The sequence below is a fragment of the Falco naumanni genome, chromosome 5 (genome assembly GCF_017639655.2).
Source record: "Falco naumanni isolate bFalNau1 chromosome 5, bFalNau1.pat, whole genome shotgun sequence".
In the NCBI taxonomy this organism is placed as follows: domain Eukaryota; kingdom Metazoa; phylum Chordata; class Aves; order Falconiformes; family Falconidae; genus Falco; species Falco naumanni.
This window is the reverse complement of record NC_054058.1, coordinates 72,438,699-72,456,825: the sequence shown is the minus strand read 5'-3', so window position 1 is coordinate 72,456,825 and position 18,127 is coordinate 72,438,699. Positions and strand designations below refer to the sequence as shown.

General features: G+C 61.0%; 2 protein-coding genes across 8 annotated transcripts; one reads left to right on the top strand and one right to left on the bottom strand.

The window, feature by feature from the left end:
• Positions 1-60: 60 nt before the first annotated feature.
• NCAPH2 (non-SMC condensin II complex subunit H2) lies at positions 61-9,174 on the bottom strand. Of its 6 annotated transcripts, none has more exons than XM_040595754.1 (21): positions 9,097-9,174; positions 8,255-8,478; positions 7,955-8,056; positions 7,434-7,489; positions 6,038-6,116; positions 5,267-5,338; positions 4,993-5,072; positions 4,384-4,535; positions 3,928-4,017; positions 3,550-3,653; positions 3,362-3,433; positions 3,097-3,163; positions 2,689-2,796; positions 2,042-2,095; positions 1,557-1,627; positions 1,340-1,409; positions 1,138-1,203; positions 885-937; positions 604-705; positions 354-503; positions 61-262 (listed from the first exon to the last, which is right to left on the bottom strand). In XM_040595754.1, exons 2-21 carry the CDS (start codon positions 8,360-8,362, stop codon positions 125-127), a joined length of 1,794 nt encoding a protein of 597 aa, XP_040451688.1. In that variant the 5' UTR covers positions 8,363-8,478; positions 9,097-9,174; the 3' UTR covers positions 61-124. The 6 variants fall into 6 exon arrangements, with proteins under 6 accessions (XP_040451688.1, XP_040451685.1, XP_040451690.1 ...); XM_040595751.1 differs by having other exon boundaries at positions 8,255-8,556; positions 9,097-9,159; XM_040595756.1 differs by having other exon boundaries at positions 3,934-4,017; positions 8,255-8,556; positions 9,097-9,159.
• Positions 9,175-9,204: 30 nt separating this feature from the next.
• Positions 9,205-18,027, top strand: LMF2 (lipase maturation factor 2). Of its 2 annotated transcripts, none has more exons than XM_040595749.1 (14): positions 9,205-9,357; positions 10,196-10,449; positions 12,157-12,185; positions 12,423-12,619; positions 12,830-13,008; positions 13,241-13,379; positions 13,725-13,859; positions 13,973-14,078; positions 14,408-14,504; positions 14,647-14,829; positions 15,916-16,084; positions 16,417-16,528; positions 16,871-16,979; positions 17,066-18,027. In XM_040595749.1, the coding sequence occupies exons 1-14, from the start codon at positions 9,261-9,263 to the stop codon at positions 17,414-17,416; spliced, it is 2,157 nt and encodes a 718-aa protein (XP_040451683.1). In that variant the 5' UTR covers positions 9,205-9,260; the 3' UTR covers positions 17,417-18,027. The 2 variants fall into 2 exon arrangements, with proteins under 2 accessions (XP_040451683.1, XP_040451684.1); XM_040595750.1 differs by lacking the exons at positions 9,205-9,357; positions 10,196-10,449 and adding exons at positions 10,525-10,592; positions 10,743-10,861.
• Positions 18,028-18,127: the final 100 nt, after the last annotated feature.

Below are 18,127 nucleotides of genomic sequence, written 5' to 3'. Positions count from 1 at the left end.
CCAGCCCCAAGGGGTGGAGCTTCCTCCCCGTCCGCCTGGATCCCCCAAGACAGCAGAGCATTTACCAACCCCTGGGTTTATTGCCAAGGGTGCGGGGGAGGGTGTGTTCAGGGGAGACCCTTGCTCAGGGGCAGGCGGAGGGGGGCTGGAAGGTGTGGAAGCGATCATGTGCTCGCTGGTGGGTGAGGAGCCGCAGCTGCATGGTGTCCACTGCCTGCTCCAGCCCTGGGCCCTGCGCCAGCTCCACTATGTAGTCGTTGGCCTGGGGAGAGAGGGGAGGAAGAGCAAACAGTTGGGTGGGCTGGGGGGGGCAGCAGAGCCCAGGAGTCCCCCCCTGCAGCCCCCCTACTCACCAGCTGGAGTGAGGCCAGCATGTAGCGGCACACCTCGAAGGCAGGCTGCCCTGCCACCAGGCTGGCGAAGGACTGCCACTCGCCCAGGGCTCCACACCTGTCCCCTAGCATGTCCCCGTAGCTGTGGATGTCAAAGGCGCCTTGCTCCTCCTGCGGGCAGAGCAGGTTTAAGCATAGGGAGGGGGCTGCCAGCCCCCTACCCGCACAGGTACCTGCCTGCCCCTGGCTCCCTGCCCGCATGGATCCTTGCCTGTTCTTGCAACAGTGGCCCCATCCTCTCCTCCCAGCAGCGGATGTTCTGGGACAGCTCCGTCTCCTGTGCGTACTTCTGGGAGTCAGCAATGAACAGCTCCTGTGGGGAGAAGGGAGAGGGGACACCCAAACGCTCCTGCAGCCTGCTCCCACCTGGCACCCACCCTGGGCTGGAGCCCCCTGCCACTAGTGGGACATCCCCGCCACGTCCCCACACCAGCCCACTGCCAGGGGCGCATCCCTGCCCTGTCCCCACACCAGCCCGTCGCAGTCACCTACCACATTCCTGTGCACCAGCTCCTCGTAGCCCAGCAAGCCCAGGTCAGGGGCACCTGCAGGAGGGCAGTGTCACCTGTTGCGAGGCCACACAGCCACCCCCTCCACACCAGGTGGGGACAGGGGAGGCTCCCAAGGGCGGACAGGGGTGTTTGGGAGGGGTTACAGCAGCAGCCCCCCTGGCTGGCAGCATGTCCCACTGAGGCCATGGGGCTCGTGCCAATGGGAGGGCACTGGCTGGACCCTCAGCGCTCACCTAGGGCTTCTTCCCTCAGCTCCTCCAGGGCCTCAGGCAGGATGTCGTTGTACTCCACGGAGTCATCTGCCAGGAGGGGAGAGCCACTCAGCACCTGCCGGGCCTGGTTCCCTCCCAAGGGCCACCCAGCAGCTGCTACTGCCGGAGGGGACAGGACGGGATCACTGGCTGGGGCTGGGGGTGATGCGGGGTGCCGAAGTACCTGCTCCTTCATCGCAGTCAGCTCTGCGTTCTTCCTCCAGCAGGTCCAGCTCCTCGCACAGCAGCAGCCCCTGGTGGAGAACAGCCCTGAGCACCCCCACCCTGGCTACCCAGCCCCCCCAGGGCCGAGGATGGTGGGAGTGGGGGTGGGGGTGCAGGCAGGAGGCCAGGAGCACCCCCCCTTGCACCGGGTGCTCCCCCTGGCTATGCTCACTTACTCCTCGGCGCTGCAGGTGCTTCTGTGCCGCTGCCCGCTCCTTCTGTTGCTTGCAGTACAGCACCTCCAGGTCTGCGCAGAGATGGGGCTCAGCCCCGGGCAGCACACCTCTGCATCCCTCCCGGCCCCCATCCCAGCACACCATGGCCCTCAGGGTGCCTTTCTGGGCTCCTCACGTGGCACAAGCTCTGCCCTTCCCCTCCACCCTGCCACTGCTGCCAAAGCCGAGGCCCTTGTCCCCTGGCCCCCCGGCGCAGGTGGGGCTTTGCAGGCGGTGGAGGGGAAGTTTAGTTCAGCCAGTGTGCAAGCCTGCCCTCCAAATAAAGAGGGGCAGCTACAGGACTGAGATTGTTCTAGATTCCCAGTCTCCAGAACTTGCCCCAGTGAGGTGTCCTGCTGCTTTTCAGCCCCAAACCCACACAGGGAGGCACATGGCTGCTGGAAGCAGTGCTGACTCTCCACTGGGTCCTGCCACATCCTGCTCACCTGTGAATGTCGGCCCTTTTCTCTTGGTTTTCTTGCTGTCAGTGACATTGCTGTCTGGGGAAAATTGAGACAATTAAAAGTTCCCAGGATGGCCACCAACAGCTCCAGTTCAGCAGCACCTGAGTTCTAACACAGCGTGCTCTGCCCAGCATGGCCCCACCACCTCTGGGGACAGAGGGACTGCTGCTTTTACCTCTCCTCCTCCCCCAGCAGCAACCCCTGCTGCACAAGCTACCCACCATTATTTCAGCTGCTATTATGCAACACTCTCTTTGCGCCAGCTATGAACGCATTCTGCTTAACACCCTGCTGAGCTGGAAAGCTCTGGCCAATCTATTCCCTCTTAGATAAGTTGCCCCATTCTCCTCAAAGCTTTGGTTAAGGCTGAGGTATGAGCCCAGGTGAGGAGATCCTGGGCCAAGGAAGGTGATTCGCATCCTGCTCAGTAAATGGGATGCCATTTACCGCGAGACCAGGACAAGAGCGGAGACACCAACTGCTACAGGACCAAAGCCACTGGGGAACGGGGCTGGCCAGCACCAGAACACACGCGGCAGAAGGGTTTCAGCAAGGCGCTTCCTGGCAGAGAAGGGTCCTGCCACGAACTTGGCCAGATCACGGCAGGAAACTCACACCACGATACTCACAGGCTGCAGAGAACCATTTCATGAAGTCCTGGAGCTTCCTCGCTCCCTTCCTTTTCCGCTTGCCACCGACCACATCATCCAGGCCATATGGCACCAAGAAGGGCCTCCCTGGAAGCAGGCAGAGATCAGCAGCCCTGCAAGCAGCATTGAGTGATGCAGGGAGTCCCGTGCCACTGCTCTAAGGGCAGCCCAGCCACCCCTGAGGCTCCAAGACAGGGCAACTGCCCCGCTCCCAGCCCCCTCTGCACATTATGGGGCTGGGAAAGACCTGCTGTGGCTCTGTGGACACTGAAGGACAAGTGACTGGGAAAGCTAGCCTTCCTGCTCCTATGCAGCTAGGCCCTGGCCCCTCCAGGGCAAACCAAAACCCAGGGAGCAGCCCCTCATCCCCAGCGCCACCTCAAATACCTTTCTTGAACGGCTTGTCCTCAGTGTCACTGAAAGGGTCAAGGCTTTGCCATGGATCCAGCATCTCCTGGCAGAAGAATCAGCACAGATGAAACCAGCAAAGCTCCCTGCAGCACCCCGGGCTGGGTGCACAGGAGCCACCTGGCCCGGTGGGTCCCCCCACCATCGGCACCAGCACAGCATAGTGGGAGGGGCAGGGATGTCCTGGGGCTCCCTAGTGTCCCACGTGGATTCAGAGAGGCTCCCTGGCTCTGGGCCCCCCTACCTTGATGTGGGCTTTAGGATCCTGAGCAGGGACTCGCTCCCGCAGCATGCGACTCTTCGCCTGGGGCAGGCCCTGGCAGACACAGAACAGCCAGTGAGTTTCCTGGGGCACCAGGCTTCGAAGTGCAGGGAGCAGGGCTCTGGGGAAGGAGTGAGGCAGTGCCCCCGTGAGCCCCTGCCCACACCTACCATCTGGGCCTCGACGTGTGTGTTAGCAGCTGGAATCATTTCTGCATCATCCTCCAGGGCCCCAGGTATGTCACCCTCTCCACCGCTGTCATCACCTGCAGCACCTGGTGGGGGAACGACATGGGTAAATGCTGTAAAAGCCTCTGGGATCTCCTGTTCCCACCCCATCTACCAAGGAGTTCCCCTGAGGAGTTTTGTTTCTCATGGCCAAGGGGCCAGCTGAAGCTGCTGAGAGGACTGGACTACCTCGATGTAGCAGAGGGCAGGAGCACCCTGCGCAGCAGCAGCTGCCCGAAAGCACCCGGCCCTGCCCGACGCGCAGGCAGGAAGGACGAACGGCCGGGTCTCCCCTCAGCCCGCTGACCACGCACACCTCACCTCTGCCTTCAGAGAAGCTCAGCGCCTGGATGGGAGCCATGCCAGCACTCACACGCTCCTTCCCTCTGTCAAGGCTGCAGGACAGTACTGCTGAGGTGACAGAGGCGAGAGGTAAGCTGCCGCCCCAGTAGGCGGGCTGCCCCTGCCTGCAGGAGCCCCGGTGAGGCCAAAAGCCATGGGCAGCATCCCCCCTGCAGCCAGGGGGCAGCTGCTGGCATTCAGCACCCTGCTCTTGCCCAGCACCTGATCATCTCGGGCAATGAGGAGCCCTGCTCTGCTGGCAGGTAGTTTTGCCTGAGGCAAGCCACAGAGGAAAGCCACAGCCACCTCTCCCCTGCCCCAGGGAGCTGGGCTCTGGAGGCAGGCAGCCAGCAACGAACCCCAGGCTGCCTCCCCACCAGCACTGCCTCCTGGCTGGCAGTTCTGTGACCACCCACACCCTGAGCCCCCTCGTACCTGCCTCTGTGCTGGGGCCCTCCCTGGGCTGCTGCTCCTGCAGGCAGATGGGGGAGAGGCCTGACAGCTCCAGCAAGAAGGCTCCAGTGGCGTGCGGAGTGCTTGTGTTCATCCAGAAATCCTTCCGGCTGGCAAGGATCTCCCCTTTCCGGCTGAGGGCAAAAACCCATCAGGGGACGCCCTGAGACCAGGGGGATCTCCATGGGCCCAGGGAGGGGGATGCTGGTCTGCCTCAGGGGGAGCCCTCCTGGGGCGTCTCCAAAGCCAGAGCCCCCCAGCTCCAGGGTTGGGGGGGGGATCAGTCCCAGTCCTCCCAACGGCCACCGTCAGCTTCTCTGGCACAAAGTCCTGCCTGGATTTCCTGGCAGAGCCCCAGCTTGTCCCTTCCCTGGGGACCTTCCTGCCCTGCCTTCACCAGAGGCCATTCCCAGGAGGACCTGCACACCTGTGGGATTATCCTTCTTGCCTGCTGTCCAGTTTTAATTGGGAAAGCGCTACTTCCTTGGCTAAGGCACAAGGAAAGCTCAACCCTACTACAGTGATGAGGTGGGGGGAACACCAACTAAAGCCTCAGGGGCAGCCAAGGGGCATAGCGAAGGGAGCTTTCACCTGAACAGAGGGTTGTTTTTCTTCTCAGCCTCTTCTGGAGGGACCAAACACATCGGAGTCAAGGGAACAATGTTCACAGCCTGCAAAAGTAAGGTGGCAGGAGGGTGGCTGCCCCCACACAGGCTGGGACAGAGCCTGGGGAAGGTACACAGCACAGCCCAGCCACCATTCCCGCAGAGCCTGGCCAGTCCAGTGGCTGGCCCCAGGCACCTCTGGGATTCATCTGGGGAAACCCCAGCGGGGAGGGACAGAAAAGGAGAATGGCTTCTCTTACGTTGGGCTGATGATCCTTCTTCATGTCCACATTTGCCTGGCTGGTGTCCTTGAGGTCATCCAGGGAGAGGAACTGCCAAGAGAGCCCCAACAGTGGTCACTTTGGCTTGGTCTGCTAGGCCACACCGCCACTGAGGGGCCCTAACTGGAGCCAGGGGGCGGACACAGGGTGCCCCCACGGCTATACTGTGCCAGCAGGACAGACCCGGCAGGAGAGACAACAGAGCTGCAGCTTCTGAACTGCTGTCACAGAACAGGAGTGGGGCTGGGGTGTGCAAGCACTGCGAGGGTAGCACCCAACAGGCAGGAAACAAGCGAGGAGGGAATGAAGGTGCCCACTTCCATGGAAATGGTCCAGCCCCGACAGCTCCTTCAACCCTGGGGGACAGAGTCCTGAGGAAACAGCCCGAGTTCGGGATTAAGAGAAGGAAGGCTGAGCCACAGTGTGAAGAGGGGGGTCCCCACGTGCTGCACAGGAGCTAGCTCTTCTCCAGGAGGGCTGTGAGGTGGCAGGTCCCATCCCTCAGAGACCAATCCAGAAGTCTTGCGACAAATTGCTCACCAAGCGCTTCTGCTGTGCCCAGGGCAGAGCAGGAAGCCATGGGGTTAAACATTCCCTGCTAGGGAACAGCAGGGGAGCATACACAGGAGATGGCAGCAGTCAAGAGTGCTGGAGGCAGCCCCCTTGTACTCTCACATCAGAGACCAGCTCTGCCCACACTCACAAGCCACCGAGCACTCTGCTCCCCACACAGCAACGCAGCACACTCACCTCCACCTCTTCCTCAGTCCTAAAGCTTGTGTCGGTGTCTTTGCCATCCTGCCCCACAGAGCTGGGTTGTTTTTCACGCCTGAGTCAGGGAACAAACCACACAGTCAGGATATGCCTGGGGCAGCAGCAAAGGGCTGGAGGCAAAGCGGCAGCAGGTTCTGCCCAACCCTGCTGCAGCAACCCTAAGCAGGAGCATCCCACGGTGCTACAGACAGTGCAGAGAGGTGATGGTATGACTGTTAGCACCATAGAACGGCCACACCACCAGCATGCTCCCCCAATAAGGGTGAGCTCACATGCTCTTAGTGCTCCTCTGCACCTGCCCAGGAAGGAGGCAGGGGGGCAGGGGCTGCAAAGGAATTGGGGCTTGCAGGACAAGGGGATTCAGCCTGCCTGACAAATCCCAGCTGGAACAAAAACATCCTGCCAATTCTGGCTTGCAAGCTCCATTACAGGAACAGGAGGGAACGCGTCCATTTGATCCCACAGCACAAAAATAATTGTCAGAGACTTTTGGAACCTTCCACAGCAGCTTCATGTTGCTCCAGCCCAAGCAGAGCCTCTTTCATGTCCTCTGACTCAATCTCCCTGTGCAGCTGGCAATATTTCCTACGAACGGGGCTCAGTGCTGGGCAAAGCAGAGGCGGAATGGCTCCTTCAGGAAACTTGTTTGCGTGGCTTGGGCCAAGCAGTTGTTTGGAGTGCAGTGCAGCACAAAAACCTTGTCTTTCCCCAAATGCCCAGGCCGGGCATAGGAGGTTGCTGTTAGCTGACCTCTCCTCAGCGCAAAGCATGCTCAGAGCCGGCACCAGGCAAGTTACACAAGGCAGCTTGGGGGCTGCAGCAGGAGAGCCTCACTTTCAGCAATAAGGGGAAAAATAAATCACAAGCTGCTTTGTCACACAGGACAGTTCATTTTCTGCCAAGATTGACTCTGTGGGACACTGCCTTCTCCTTACACAATGGCAAAGTGCTGCAGCAAGAAAACTGCAGAATGATGCCACTGAAAGAGGAGCGCAGCGCATGGGACAGGCATTGCTCCAGGCTCCCTGCGCTGAAGGCAATCACACAAGAGGCCTTCTCTACAGCCACAAAAGTCCTTCTGCTTCCAAGAACTTTTTACAGGGCTGGAGACTGGTGCTGCAATAGTGGTCTGGGTTTTTTTTAAAGCAACGATTGCCTAGCGGCAGAGCGGTCAGTGGTAGCAGAAGCAACAGAACCTCAGCAGGAAAGAAAATGGGGAAGGGCTCGGGCCTTACTGCAACATGGAGGGCAAGAGCAGCAAGGCAGAAGGACATAGCAGCATTTTCTGCCAAGGCAGTGAAGGTACTGGAAGGCAGCAGCCCCAAGCCCTGGCAGAGATCCCTCTCCGTGGCACAGGGAGAACTCTACTTACTTTTTATTGGAGATGAAGTCGAGTGTCTGGTAGACCAACAAGTAGAGATACTCCACCTGCAAATGAGCAGCCAGAGACTTGGAGAAGAAGAAAGCAGCTCCCAGAAAAGCTACTCCAGCTGATGCTGGGATGAACCACTGCCCTAATCTTATCCCCAGGCAGCTGGAGTTTGGTTTCTTGATAATCTTGTTATTCTTTTCACTGTTTAAGCCATTCTGAGGCCAGATTTGGGGCAGCAGGGATTTTGTATTTGATCCTCTAAAGAAACCGCTAAACACAATTCTTCCCCTTTTCCAAGCTGCCAAGCCAACACACATAAAGAGGTTGAATTTAGGAATTATGAATTTATATCCTTTTGTTTCCATTAGTTGTTATTACATTCACGTCCTTCAAAACCCAGGGGCACTGCCCAGAGTGGCCCCTATGGAGCTCGGCCTCAGGACTAACAGCTGAGGGACTGCAGAATAGGCACGGTGACAGGAGCAAGGCCATGATGCAGCAGCCGCTGCTGCTTTCCTCACCTTCTTACTGTAGATGCAGGCAGAACCCTGGATCAACAGAGCTGCTTCAATGAAGTTCATGGTTGTTTTGCCATTATCGAAGGAAATGCAGATTTGATCCAGCTGTAAAACAGGTAAAAGAAGGAAAATGACACACTGATTCACAGGCTAGCTTTGAGGGCAGGACAGGGAAGTCAGGAGTATCAGCAGCGTGCTGGGGGGCACAGGCACAGACAGAAAGTCCCCCCATACAGGCAGGGTTGAAGGGCATCACCCCAACCTCCCCAACCCAGCACATGGGACGCAGGGGGCCCCCCTTACCTCCTCCAGGTACTCCCCGAGCTGAGCAGCTACATCCACCTCCCAGTTCTTGGTGAGGTCACGGATGGGCTGCAGGAGGTGCAGGAAGCGTGACTCCACCTCCTCCATGGTGGCAGTTCCTGGTGGAGGAGCTCACAGCACCCTCGGCAGCCAGACAGAGCCCCAGGGGTATGTAAACAGTTTTAAACCACTTGATTCTTGACAGATGATCCCACAGGTGATAGCTGAAGGTTACAGGTCACTTCCAGTTAGGTACAGGTGACATCTGGCAATAGCTGGCTAGCATAGATATCTGAAGTCAACTGGATTTCAGTAGAAATACAAATTCATAGACTCATTTAGGTTAGAAAAGCGAGTCCAACCATTAACCCAGCACTACCAAGCCCACCACTAAACCATGCTCCCAAGCACCATCTACACATCTTTTAAATACTTCCAGGGATGGTGACTCTACCCTTTCCCTGGGCAGCCCGTTCCAGTACTTGATAACCCTTTCAGTGAAGACATTTTTCCTAATATCCAATCTAAACCTCCCTTAGTGCAGCTTGAGGCCTTTTCTTCTCCCACGGTACTTGGGAGAAGAGATCGATCCCCGACTCGTTGCAGCCTCCTGTCAGGTAGCTGTAAAGAGCGACAAGACCTCCCCTCAGCTTCACAGAAAAGCAGAATACTACCGGAGCAGCACCTCAGAACCCAGAATCATAAAACTTAACACCGTCTTTCACCCCGTGAGGCAGCCGTAGAGAGACGGGAGACAAATCCACCCGGACAACCGAGCCGCTCCGAGATGGACACCAGCAGCAAGCTCGCCCACCCCAGGTAACGCTGGCCCCAACACTCACCAAGCACCGCCAGCCACCCCTTCCCGCCGCCATTTTGTGTTTCCCGCCCAGCGGAACGCGCGGGGCGGTGCGTGTGACGTCACTGCGTGACAGCGTCTGTACGTGCTGACGCAGCGTGCACGCTGGGGCCGCGCGGGGGGTCGCCCGGTGCCGCCGCCGCTGCCATGGGGGACCCGCCGCTGCGGCCACGGTCGCTGTTCCTGGCCGGGCTGGCTGCCGCCTACCTCGCCGCCTTCGCCTCGCTCTACGTCCAGATCCCCGGTACGGTGGCGGTGGGGGAGTGTGGGGCTGGGGTCCGCCCGGGCCCGGAGGGTGGGTAGGCCCTGCCGGCGGCGGCGGCGGCCAGGCCAGCGGAGCCCGAGCTGCGGCGGTGGCTGCTCTTGGGGCGGGTAGAGCCGAGCCTGAGGCCGGTCCCGGGGGGGGCGCGGGCCGGGCCGGGCTGGAGCCGCGGGCCCTGGCTGTGTGCCCGGTCACCCCCCTGCCTCCCCGGTGCGAGCGGGGCCGTGGGCCGGGGGGCTCCGCGGGGCTGCCCCCGCCTGTCATCCCTGCGGCTGCCCCGGGCGCTGCGGGGGCTCCGCTGTCGGGCTTGCCTGGCCCGGCCCTCGGTTGGCGGCTCTGTGCCTGCTCGCGTCCCGTTTTCCTGCCCGGGGCTGGTGGGGGGCCGAGGTGTTTCTTGCCGTGATCACCGGCTACAGCGGGAGAGGGTACCCGCCCTCCCTCCGCACCCCCGCGGGGGTCGGGGGCTGCTCTAGCCCCCTGTACCCCCGCCCCGAGCGCCACAGCAGAGCTCTGCCCGCGCTGATCCCAGCTGCCTGCAGCAGGCAGGGTGTTCAGCTCGCTTCCACGTGGCCAGGCTGGCTCTGGCAGCCGCTGGGTTCCACGTGGGTTATTCCCAATTCTGCTCCGTTCCCAGTTTCATGAGGAAACTGAGAAAGCCACTGGTGGAGGGGGAACTAGCTGGAGCGCCCCCCTGGCCAGCACCTTGATGAGCTGGGACCCCAGCTCGTTGAGGCGGTAGCTGGGGGGCTCCCAATTCTGCTGCTCCAGCCTTATGGGGCTTGGGAAGGCTTTGTCCCCACTGTCACCATTCCTTTTCCAGGGCTGTATGGGAGAGACGGCATCCTGCCGGCCCGCAAAGTGCTGCGCCTCAACGGGAAGGGGCTGTGGGAGCAACTGCGGGATTTTCCCACCCTGTTGTGGCTCAGTCCCCACCTGGGTTTGGATACAGAGCTGGGGATGGAGCTGCTCTGCCTCCTTGGTGTGCTCGCCTCCTTTGGCGCCTTGCTGTTCGAGCCCCTGCGGGACAGTCTGCTCTTCGCCCTGCTCAGGGTGCTCTATCTCTCGCTCTACCAGGTATGAGATGCAGGCAGAGGCTTGCGGTGCCCTAGAGGAGTCAGAGCTGGGACCTGGGAAGGAAGGGGGGGGTGACGGACGTTCTTGCATTGGCATCACCTAACAAGCTCCTGGCATGCTCAGCTTGCCGCGTGCAGCTGGGGGTAGGTGCTGGCAGCTCCCTGGCTCATGCTGGGAGGGTACAACCCCATCCTTGTGCCAGTACTTGGTGCTGGGATAAAACCCTCTGAGACTTGCCTGTGAGGCCAGTTCCTGTGCCACTGTGGGGGCAGCTCTGTCCCCTGTCCACCCAGGACCCTTGTCCCAAGCACCTGTGCCCTGTGAGAACTGTGTGCCCTCCAGCCATGAATCCATCTTCCTGAGCCATTTGTGGTCGCTGCCGGGGATGGCAGCTTCATGTGGAGGAGCTCGGGTGCGTCAGAGTCTGCTGGCACTGACAGCCCGGGGGAGAAGTTTCTCTTCCCTCTGAAACCTGGGGAACTGAAGAATTTAAAAATGCCTGTGTTTAGAAATCCCTCCGGGCCTGGGTGGCTCCTACTCCACCGAGGAGCTGTCTTGCCCTGCTGGAAGGCAGCCTGGGCAGCTGGTGGCGCTGGCAGCCCTCGCCAGCCCCTTCTGCCAGGGCTTGGGTAGTGTCCGGCACTGGTGGCTGCAGGGAGACCAGGAGAGCGAGGTACCAGCTGTGGGAGCAGGGTTTCTCCTGTGCTGGGGTACTGCCCTGCAGTGCTGTAACCCAACCCCATTGTTCTACTTGCAGTCTCCCCTTGCACAGGCAGCCTTGCCAAGCTGTGTGACCCATATTTCAGGGCAGAGGAGAAGCAGGGTGGGAGCTGGGTCCCTGAGGTGACTCTCTGCCTCAGCACAGAGAGGAGGCAGCAAGCAGCACCCGCAGCTGCATGGGGCTGGCAAGCCCTGGGTGACTCCCACCCATGAGGGCTGTCTCCTGGCAGGGCTGCTGTTCACAGCTCTCCCTCCTCCCAGCCTGTGTGCTGGCCAGGCCTTCCTTCCTTCCCCTTGCTGCCTTTTAAGGTGATGCTGGAGCAAAAGTCCCTGCTCCTCCACAGCACCAGCCCTCTACCCTGCCGCCAGCCACGTCTGCAGCCTTTTCTGCTATCAGCTGCTGTGCTGGGCCTGGCTGTGGGCAGGAGGGGCAGCACCCAGACAGCGTGGAGCAGGGCTCCCTGCAGCCCACTGGCAGTGAGTTGAGGCTGCTGCTCTGCTCCTCAAGTTTGGCCCATAGCCCAGTCATGGGAAAGGAGCATCAGCAGGGAGCTGGGAGGTATCTGTGCCCGTCCCTCAGCCCGTCTGCCCTCTCTCCACAGGGTGGGTGTGGGGAAGGGACCTTTTTAGTAGGGCCTGTAGCGACAGGACAAGGGGTGATGATTTTAAGCTAAAAGAGGGCAGATTTAGATTAGATATTACAATGAAGTGCTTTGCTGTGAGGGTGGCAAGACACTGGCACAGATTGCCCAGAGAAGCTGTGGATGCCCCATCCCTGGAAGTGTTCAAGGCCAGGTTGGACGGGGCTTGGAGCAACCTGGTCTAGCGGAAGGGGTCCCTGCCCCTGGCAGGGGGCTGGAACTAGATGATTTTAAGGTCCCTTCCAACCCAAACCATTCTGTGATTCTGTGATAAGGGACTGGGGGCCAAACCTGCACCTCTGCAGAGCCTCTGCCCTGCTCACTACTTCACTCTCTCCCTCCACAGGTGGGGCAGGTCTTCCTCTACTTCCAGTGGTAAGTCAGCCCCTCCTCAGCCCTTCCAGTGCACTGCAGCCGGGGGTGTTGCCGGGGAGGCTCCATGCTGGGGGAGCTATCCTGCCCCAGTTGCACCTGGGCCTCGGCTTGCTCAAGCCCAAGGATATGGGGGGTTGGGTCACCTTCCAGAAGCGGTGGCAAGCTAGCCAGCCCCTCAGCACCCCCAAGGGGTCTGCAGCCCAGAGTGGCAGTGGGGGACAGCAGTGTTCCCCACAGGGATAGTCTTCTGCTGGAAGCGGGATTCCTGGGGGTGCTGGTGGCCCCCCTGCACCTGCTGAAGTGGCGGTCCACGGCGTGGCGTGCCCATGATGGCATCACCTTCTGGCTGGTGCGCTGGCTCCTCTTCCGGCTGATGTTTGCCTCTGGTGTGGTGAAGCTGAGCAGCCGCTGCCCCACTTGGTGGGGACTCACAGGTGAGGGGTGCTGCAGGCTTTGGGGCACCCCTGCCAGGCACAGGGAGCTGGAGGTCTTGCCCCAAGCCTCAGGCTGTGCCTCCTGCACCCTATAGCCAGCTGCTGCTGGCATCTCTCCCATGTTTGGCACACCTTTGTGCTGGCTCTGCCTGCACCAAGCCATGTCCCTGCACTCCTCTCTGTGCCCCTGACCCCTCCTGTCCACCCCAGCTCTCATCTACCACTACGAGACCCAGTGCATCCCCACACCAAGCGCCTGGTTTGCCCACCAGCTGCCCGTCTGGTTCCAGAAGTTCAGCGTGGTGGCCACCTATGTCATCGAAATAGCTATCCCACTCCTCTTCTTTGCACCCATCCGCCGCCTCCGGCTCTTTGCATTCTACAGCCAGGTGGGTGGGCAGAGCCGGGTCCCCGCACCCATCCCTCATGCCACCAGATGCCGTGGGGCTGCCCGAGGGCAGGGGACCAGCTCGGTCATGGGCAGGACAGGCTCCTTGCACTGCACAGGCCCTTGCAGGCAAGGTTCCCCTGGGAGCTGGGGTGGCTGTGGTGGTGGGGTGCCTGATGTCCTCTGCCCCCACAGGATTATGACACCCCAGCCCTGCCTCTGTTCCTCCGCAGGTCCTACTGCAGGTCCTCATCATCCTCACGGGTAACTACAACTTCTTCAACATGCTCACCATTGTCCTGGCCTTCTCCCTGCTGGATGAGGAACACGTGGGACACTGGCTGGGGCGCAGCAAGCGGAGGCACACCAGCAGTGAGTCCCCAGGCACCCTGTTGGGGGGGGGGGGGGGTGGGATCCCGTTTCTGCCGTGCCCGGGGTCGGGAGGAGACAGGCCACCATTGCTGACCACTCCTGTCCTGGTGTGACACCAAGAGGCATCATTCTGGCTGTGCCTGCTGCCAGCACGGGGGTCTGTGCCTGTGGGGTACTCAAACCAGGGCCCCTGTGAAGCAGCGTGTTGGCTCCTGCTGTGGGAATGTGCTCAGCGCTGCCTGCTTGCCTTCTCCCTGCCTGGGTTCTTGGGGCGCAGGTCTCAGCCTGCTGCAGCGGGTTGGGCTTGCTGAGTCCCCAGTGTTCAGCTGCCTGGCTCTGCCACAGCCTGGCCCCCCAGCCTGCAGTCCCTCTTCTCTGCCTTGCTGGAGCTAAGCGTCTATGGCTTCCTGCTTTACTGGAGTGTCCAGTACTTTGGCCTGGAGATCAACTGGGAGAAGAAGCTGCTGGACTCCAAAGTGGGTATGTCACGGCTGGCCTGTTGTCCCAGCAGCCCAGCGGCAGCCCCTGTCTCCCTATGGCTCCTGGGGCAGGAGAGGCTCCTCTCTGACCCTGTGTGTTTTCCTTCATTTCAGCCTTCACCTATCATGAGTTCATGACATGGCTGCGGGCGGTGACCCTACCACTGGTGGGGCTGGCCTTCCTCTCACTCTCCTGGGAGATTCTCTCTGCCATGTACAGGTGGGTGATGGGGGGAGCCAGGGTCCCCCTGAGTCTCGCTGTTCTGCAGTGAATCCTCAGCTGGAATGGGGCAGCTGCGGGGAGGTGGTGGTGTCACCCTTGAGGGTGTGATTCATGCATGGAGGGACACCTAGAACTCAGGTGTCCAGAGCCCGTTGGGAGGGGGTGCTGGCTGTATTAGGAGTTTTCCTCTGCAATGTTGGAGCAGGACTGAGCTCTCCACTGCACTGGGCACAGCCTTGACAGCTCTGAACCCTGCAGATCGCAGCCAGAGCCCTGGACTATGGAGCTGCGCGGCTCTGATCTCTTTCTCTCCCTGCCCCTTGCAGGTGTGCCTGTGTGCGTGGCTGCTTCTGGAAGCTCTGGGCCACACTACAGTGGGCCATCTTCGCCACCGCGACCATGGGGATGTTTGCCATCAGCTTGGTGAGTGGATAGGAAGCACTGGGAGGGCAGGAGACAGCGGAGCATGGATTTGTCTTGGGGTATGGGGGAGCGGGAGGTTCAGCCTGGGCCCCCCAAGCCACTCCTAGCTGTGGTGACAGAGCCACTCTCTGCCACTCCCCAGGTGCCCTTCACCTACATTGACTATGAGTCCAGTGGCAAGCTGTGGCCTGGCATCTACCAGATGTTCAACGCAGTGGAACGCTTCCAGGTGGTGAACTCCTATGGGCTCTTCCGCAGGATGACTGGTGTTGGTGGGCGGCCCGAGGTGGTGCTGGAGGGCAGCTACGACAAGCAGATGTGGACGGTGAGCTGCCCTTTTGTGGAATCACAGTATTGTTTAGGTTGGAAAAGACCTTTAAGACCATTGAGTCCAACTATTAACCCAGCACTGCCAAGTCCACTGCTAAACCTTGTCCCTAAGCACCACATCCACATGTCTTTTAAATGCTTTCAGGGATGATGACTCCACCCCTTTCCTGGGCAGCCTGTTCTGATGCTTGACAACCCCTTCAGTAACAAAAGTTTTCCTAATACCCAATCTAAGCCTCCCCTGGCGCAACTTGAGGTCATTTCTTCTTGTCCTGTCACTTATTTCTTGGGAGAAGAGACCGACCCCCACCTCACTGCAACCTCCTCCCAGGCAGCTGTAGGGAGCGAGAAGGTCCCCCCGAGCCTCCTTTTCTCCAGGCTGAACCCCCCCTGCTCCCCCCGCTGACCCCACCAGCCCTGTGCCCCTCCCCCAGCCCCTGCCCGGCTCTGGACACGCTCCAGCCCCTCAGTGTCTGTCCTGCAGTGAGGGGCCCAACACCGCACACGGGATCCGAGGTGCAGCCCCACCAGTGCCCAGTGCAGGGGGACCATCACTGCCCTGGTCCTGCTGGCCACACTGTTACAGATACAAGCCAGGATGCTGTTGGCTGCCTTGGCCACCTGGGCACGCTGCTGGCTCATGTTCAGCTGGCTGTTGACCAGCACCTCCAAGTCCTTTTCATCCAGGCAGCTTTCCAGCTGCTCTGCCCCAATCCTGTAGCCTTGCATGGGGTAGTTGTGACCCAGGGGCAGGACCCAGCACTGAGCCTTATTGAATCCAGTTCAACAATTGTGCTTGTGGCAGAAGGGCTGAACTGTGGCCAGTTGGGTGGGGTGGTCAGGGACAGGCACCAAGGAATGGACTCCAGTGGAGCCAAGCATCCCTGTCCCGCTAGCTCAGTCTGTCTGGGGCACCTGGCCATCCCTCATGGGCTGTGTTGCTCAAGCCATAACTGGTAACAGCAGCAAGGGAGGCGAGTCTGGGGGAGCCCTGCTCCCAGGACAGTGGAGCTAGGGGAGGTCCAGGCTGGGTCCCCCCTGCTGGATCCCCCCCCCAGCCCACTCTGCTCTCTGCCTGTAGGAGATCGAGTTCATGTACAAGCCTGGGAACGTCAGCAGGGCCCCCCCTGTGGTTGCCCCACACCAGCCCCGCCTTGACTGGCAGATGTGGTTTGCGGCACTGGGCCCCCACAGCAGCAGCCCCTGGTTCACCAGCTTTGTCTACCGCCTGCTGCAGGGCAAGAAGGACGGTAAGTGGGACTGGGGGCCAGGGGGCAGGTTGTGCCAGGGGGCTTCCCGGGCCTGCCGCTGTGGCAGATGCAGCCCAAGGCCCTGCACCAGGCAGTTGCACTGCTGCAGGGACCTTTGTCCTGCACAGTGGCAGGGATGGAGGTGTTGCTGCAGGGGCTGCCCCTGCCCAGAGCAGCAGGCAGGCTGGGGGCCATTTCTACCCCCCTGCAGTGGGTCTGCGCTCCAGGCCCTTCCCTGGGGATTTGGGGCTGCTGGGCTCCAGCCCTGCAGTGGTTTGGGGTGTTTACACAGTGAGAGGTCCCAGCAGGGGGTAACACTGTGTCTCTGGCAGTGATCCGCCTGGTGCAGGTTGATGAATCCCAGTATCCCTTCAGTGCCCAGCCGCCCGTCTACATCCGCGCCCAGCTCTACAAGTACTGGTTCACCAGCAGTGCTGAGGGCAGGTGAGCGAGGCTGGGATGGCTGTGCAGCACCTGCGCCCCCTCTGCAGCCACCCCCTGCTCCCTGAACCTGATGTGACACCATACTGATGCGCAGATACTCCCATCATGTGCTGAGTGCTTGGGGTCTTGGGACGGCTGAATATGGGAGCTGCTTCTTGCCTGGCTAATTGTTTCATCAACTCAGCATGTGCCCGCAGCTCATCAAAGCCTGGAGCTCTGCTTCAGCAAAGCTGGGTTGCTGCCTGGGCTGCAGTGAGGCTGTGTGGGGTGGTAGAAGCCTGGCCAGCTCCTGCCGGGGCTGGCAGGGTGCGGGTCTGGGCACTGAGCTCTCCCATCCCACAGCGAGGACCCCGCACGATGGTGGCGGCGACAGCATGTCCAGGAATTCTTCCCCACTGTCTCCCTGGGTGATCCCACACTGGAGAGCCTGCTCCGCCAGCATGGGCTGAAGGTAGGGCCCCGTGCCACAGCTGTGCCACACTCCCAGCCACCGGTGGGGCTGAGCAGCAGTGCTGACCCCCATCCCTCACCCCACAGGACAAGACACCGCTGAAGCGCTCGGTGGACGCCTTCCTGCCCTGGCTGCTGCAGTCCCTCCGCCAGCTCAGCCACCCTTTCTCCGGCCCCATCGTCCTTTGGTCCCTGTACCTCGTGGTGGCTACCGTCTGTCTCCTGCGAGCCCTGGGCCACCGGCCCCGGGGGGGCACAGCCCCTGCCCGCCACAAAGGCCCCAGACGGGGGGAGCCTGCGGACCGAGGGGGTGGTGAGAAGAACGGGCAGGTGCGGAGGAAGGAGGCAAAAGAGATGGAGGAGAAAGGTGAGGGCCGGGCCCGGGGGTTAGGCGATGGCCATGGTGATGGCTCCCGTGGCACCAAGAAGAAGAAGTAGCGCATGGAGCCACTGGCCAGGGCCCTGTCATCCACCCACGGACTAATGGCGCTGCCTGCGTGCCCTGCTGCCACCAATTGCCCCAGCTGCCTGCCCCTGCCTCCCTCCCCGGGGTGGGGGTCCCTGGCTGGGGTGCAGCAGACTGGTCCCCACCCCTGCCAGCATGCTGCCCACCCCAGGGCAAGCTCGCTGCTCTCCCCCACTGCCAGTGCCTTCGCACACAGTGTGGTCATCGCTCGCGGACGGCAGTGTGGGGCAGAGTGGGTCAGCTCCCTCACCTCTGCTGGGCTCCCCTGGGCTTGGAGCTGCCCCTCTGTCCCCCGACCCTGTGAAGGGGGCTGTGCCGGGCTGCGGCAGGGTGCTTTGTGCTGGCAGGTTGACACTCTGTGCCGGTGGGAGCAGCTCTGGGCAGCTGCAGCAAGGCAGTGCCAGCTCTCACGGTTATCCTGCCTGGCTGCCCCTGGACCTGTGCTCAGGGCAGTTTGGGGTGCTGTCCCCCACAGAGCCCCCTGTCCCTGTGCGAGGGCTCTGGCTGTAACATGCTTCCCAGCGGCTCGGCCCTGAGCACAGAGGTTTCCTATAATTTTCTAAATAAAGCCTTTGACATTCCAGCCCTGCCGACATCCCTGGGGGCCGAGGGCCCTGCCCCGCGGAGCTGGGGGTGCTCAGGCTGCGGCTGGCACCAGGGGTGCGTGACAAGCAGGTGACAAG

Bases quoted from the DNA above. Each gene is read 5' to 3' on its own strand.
- NCAPH2 (XM_040595754.1), bottom strand. From the start codon at position 8,362: ATGGAGGAGGTGGAGTCACGCTTCCTGCACCTCCTGCAGCCCATCCGT. The intron at 7,490-7,954 runs GTGAGGAAAGCA...GCTCATTTGCAG, and splicing joins CCTGCATCTACAGTAAGAAG to GTGGAGTATCTCTACTTGTT. The intron at 6,117-7,433 runs GTAAGTAGAGTT...TCCCTGACTCAG, and splicing joins GACTTCATCTCCAATAAAAA to GCGTGAAAAACAACCCAGCT.
- LMF2 (XM_040595749.1), top strand. From the start codon at position 9,261: ATGGGGGACCCGCCGCTGCGGCCACGGTCGCTGTTCCTGGCCGGGCTG. The intron at 10,450-12,156 runs GTATGAGATGCA...CTCCCTCCACAG, and splicing joins TCTATCTCTCGCTCTACCAG to GTGGGGCAGGTCTTCCTCTA. The intron at 13,380-13,724 runs GTGAGTCCCCAG...GCTCTGCCACAG, and splicing joins CAAGCGGAGGCACACCAGCA to CCTGGCCCCCCAGCCTGCAG.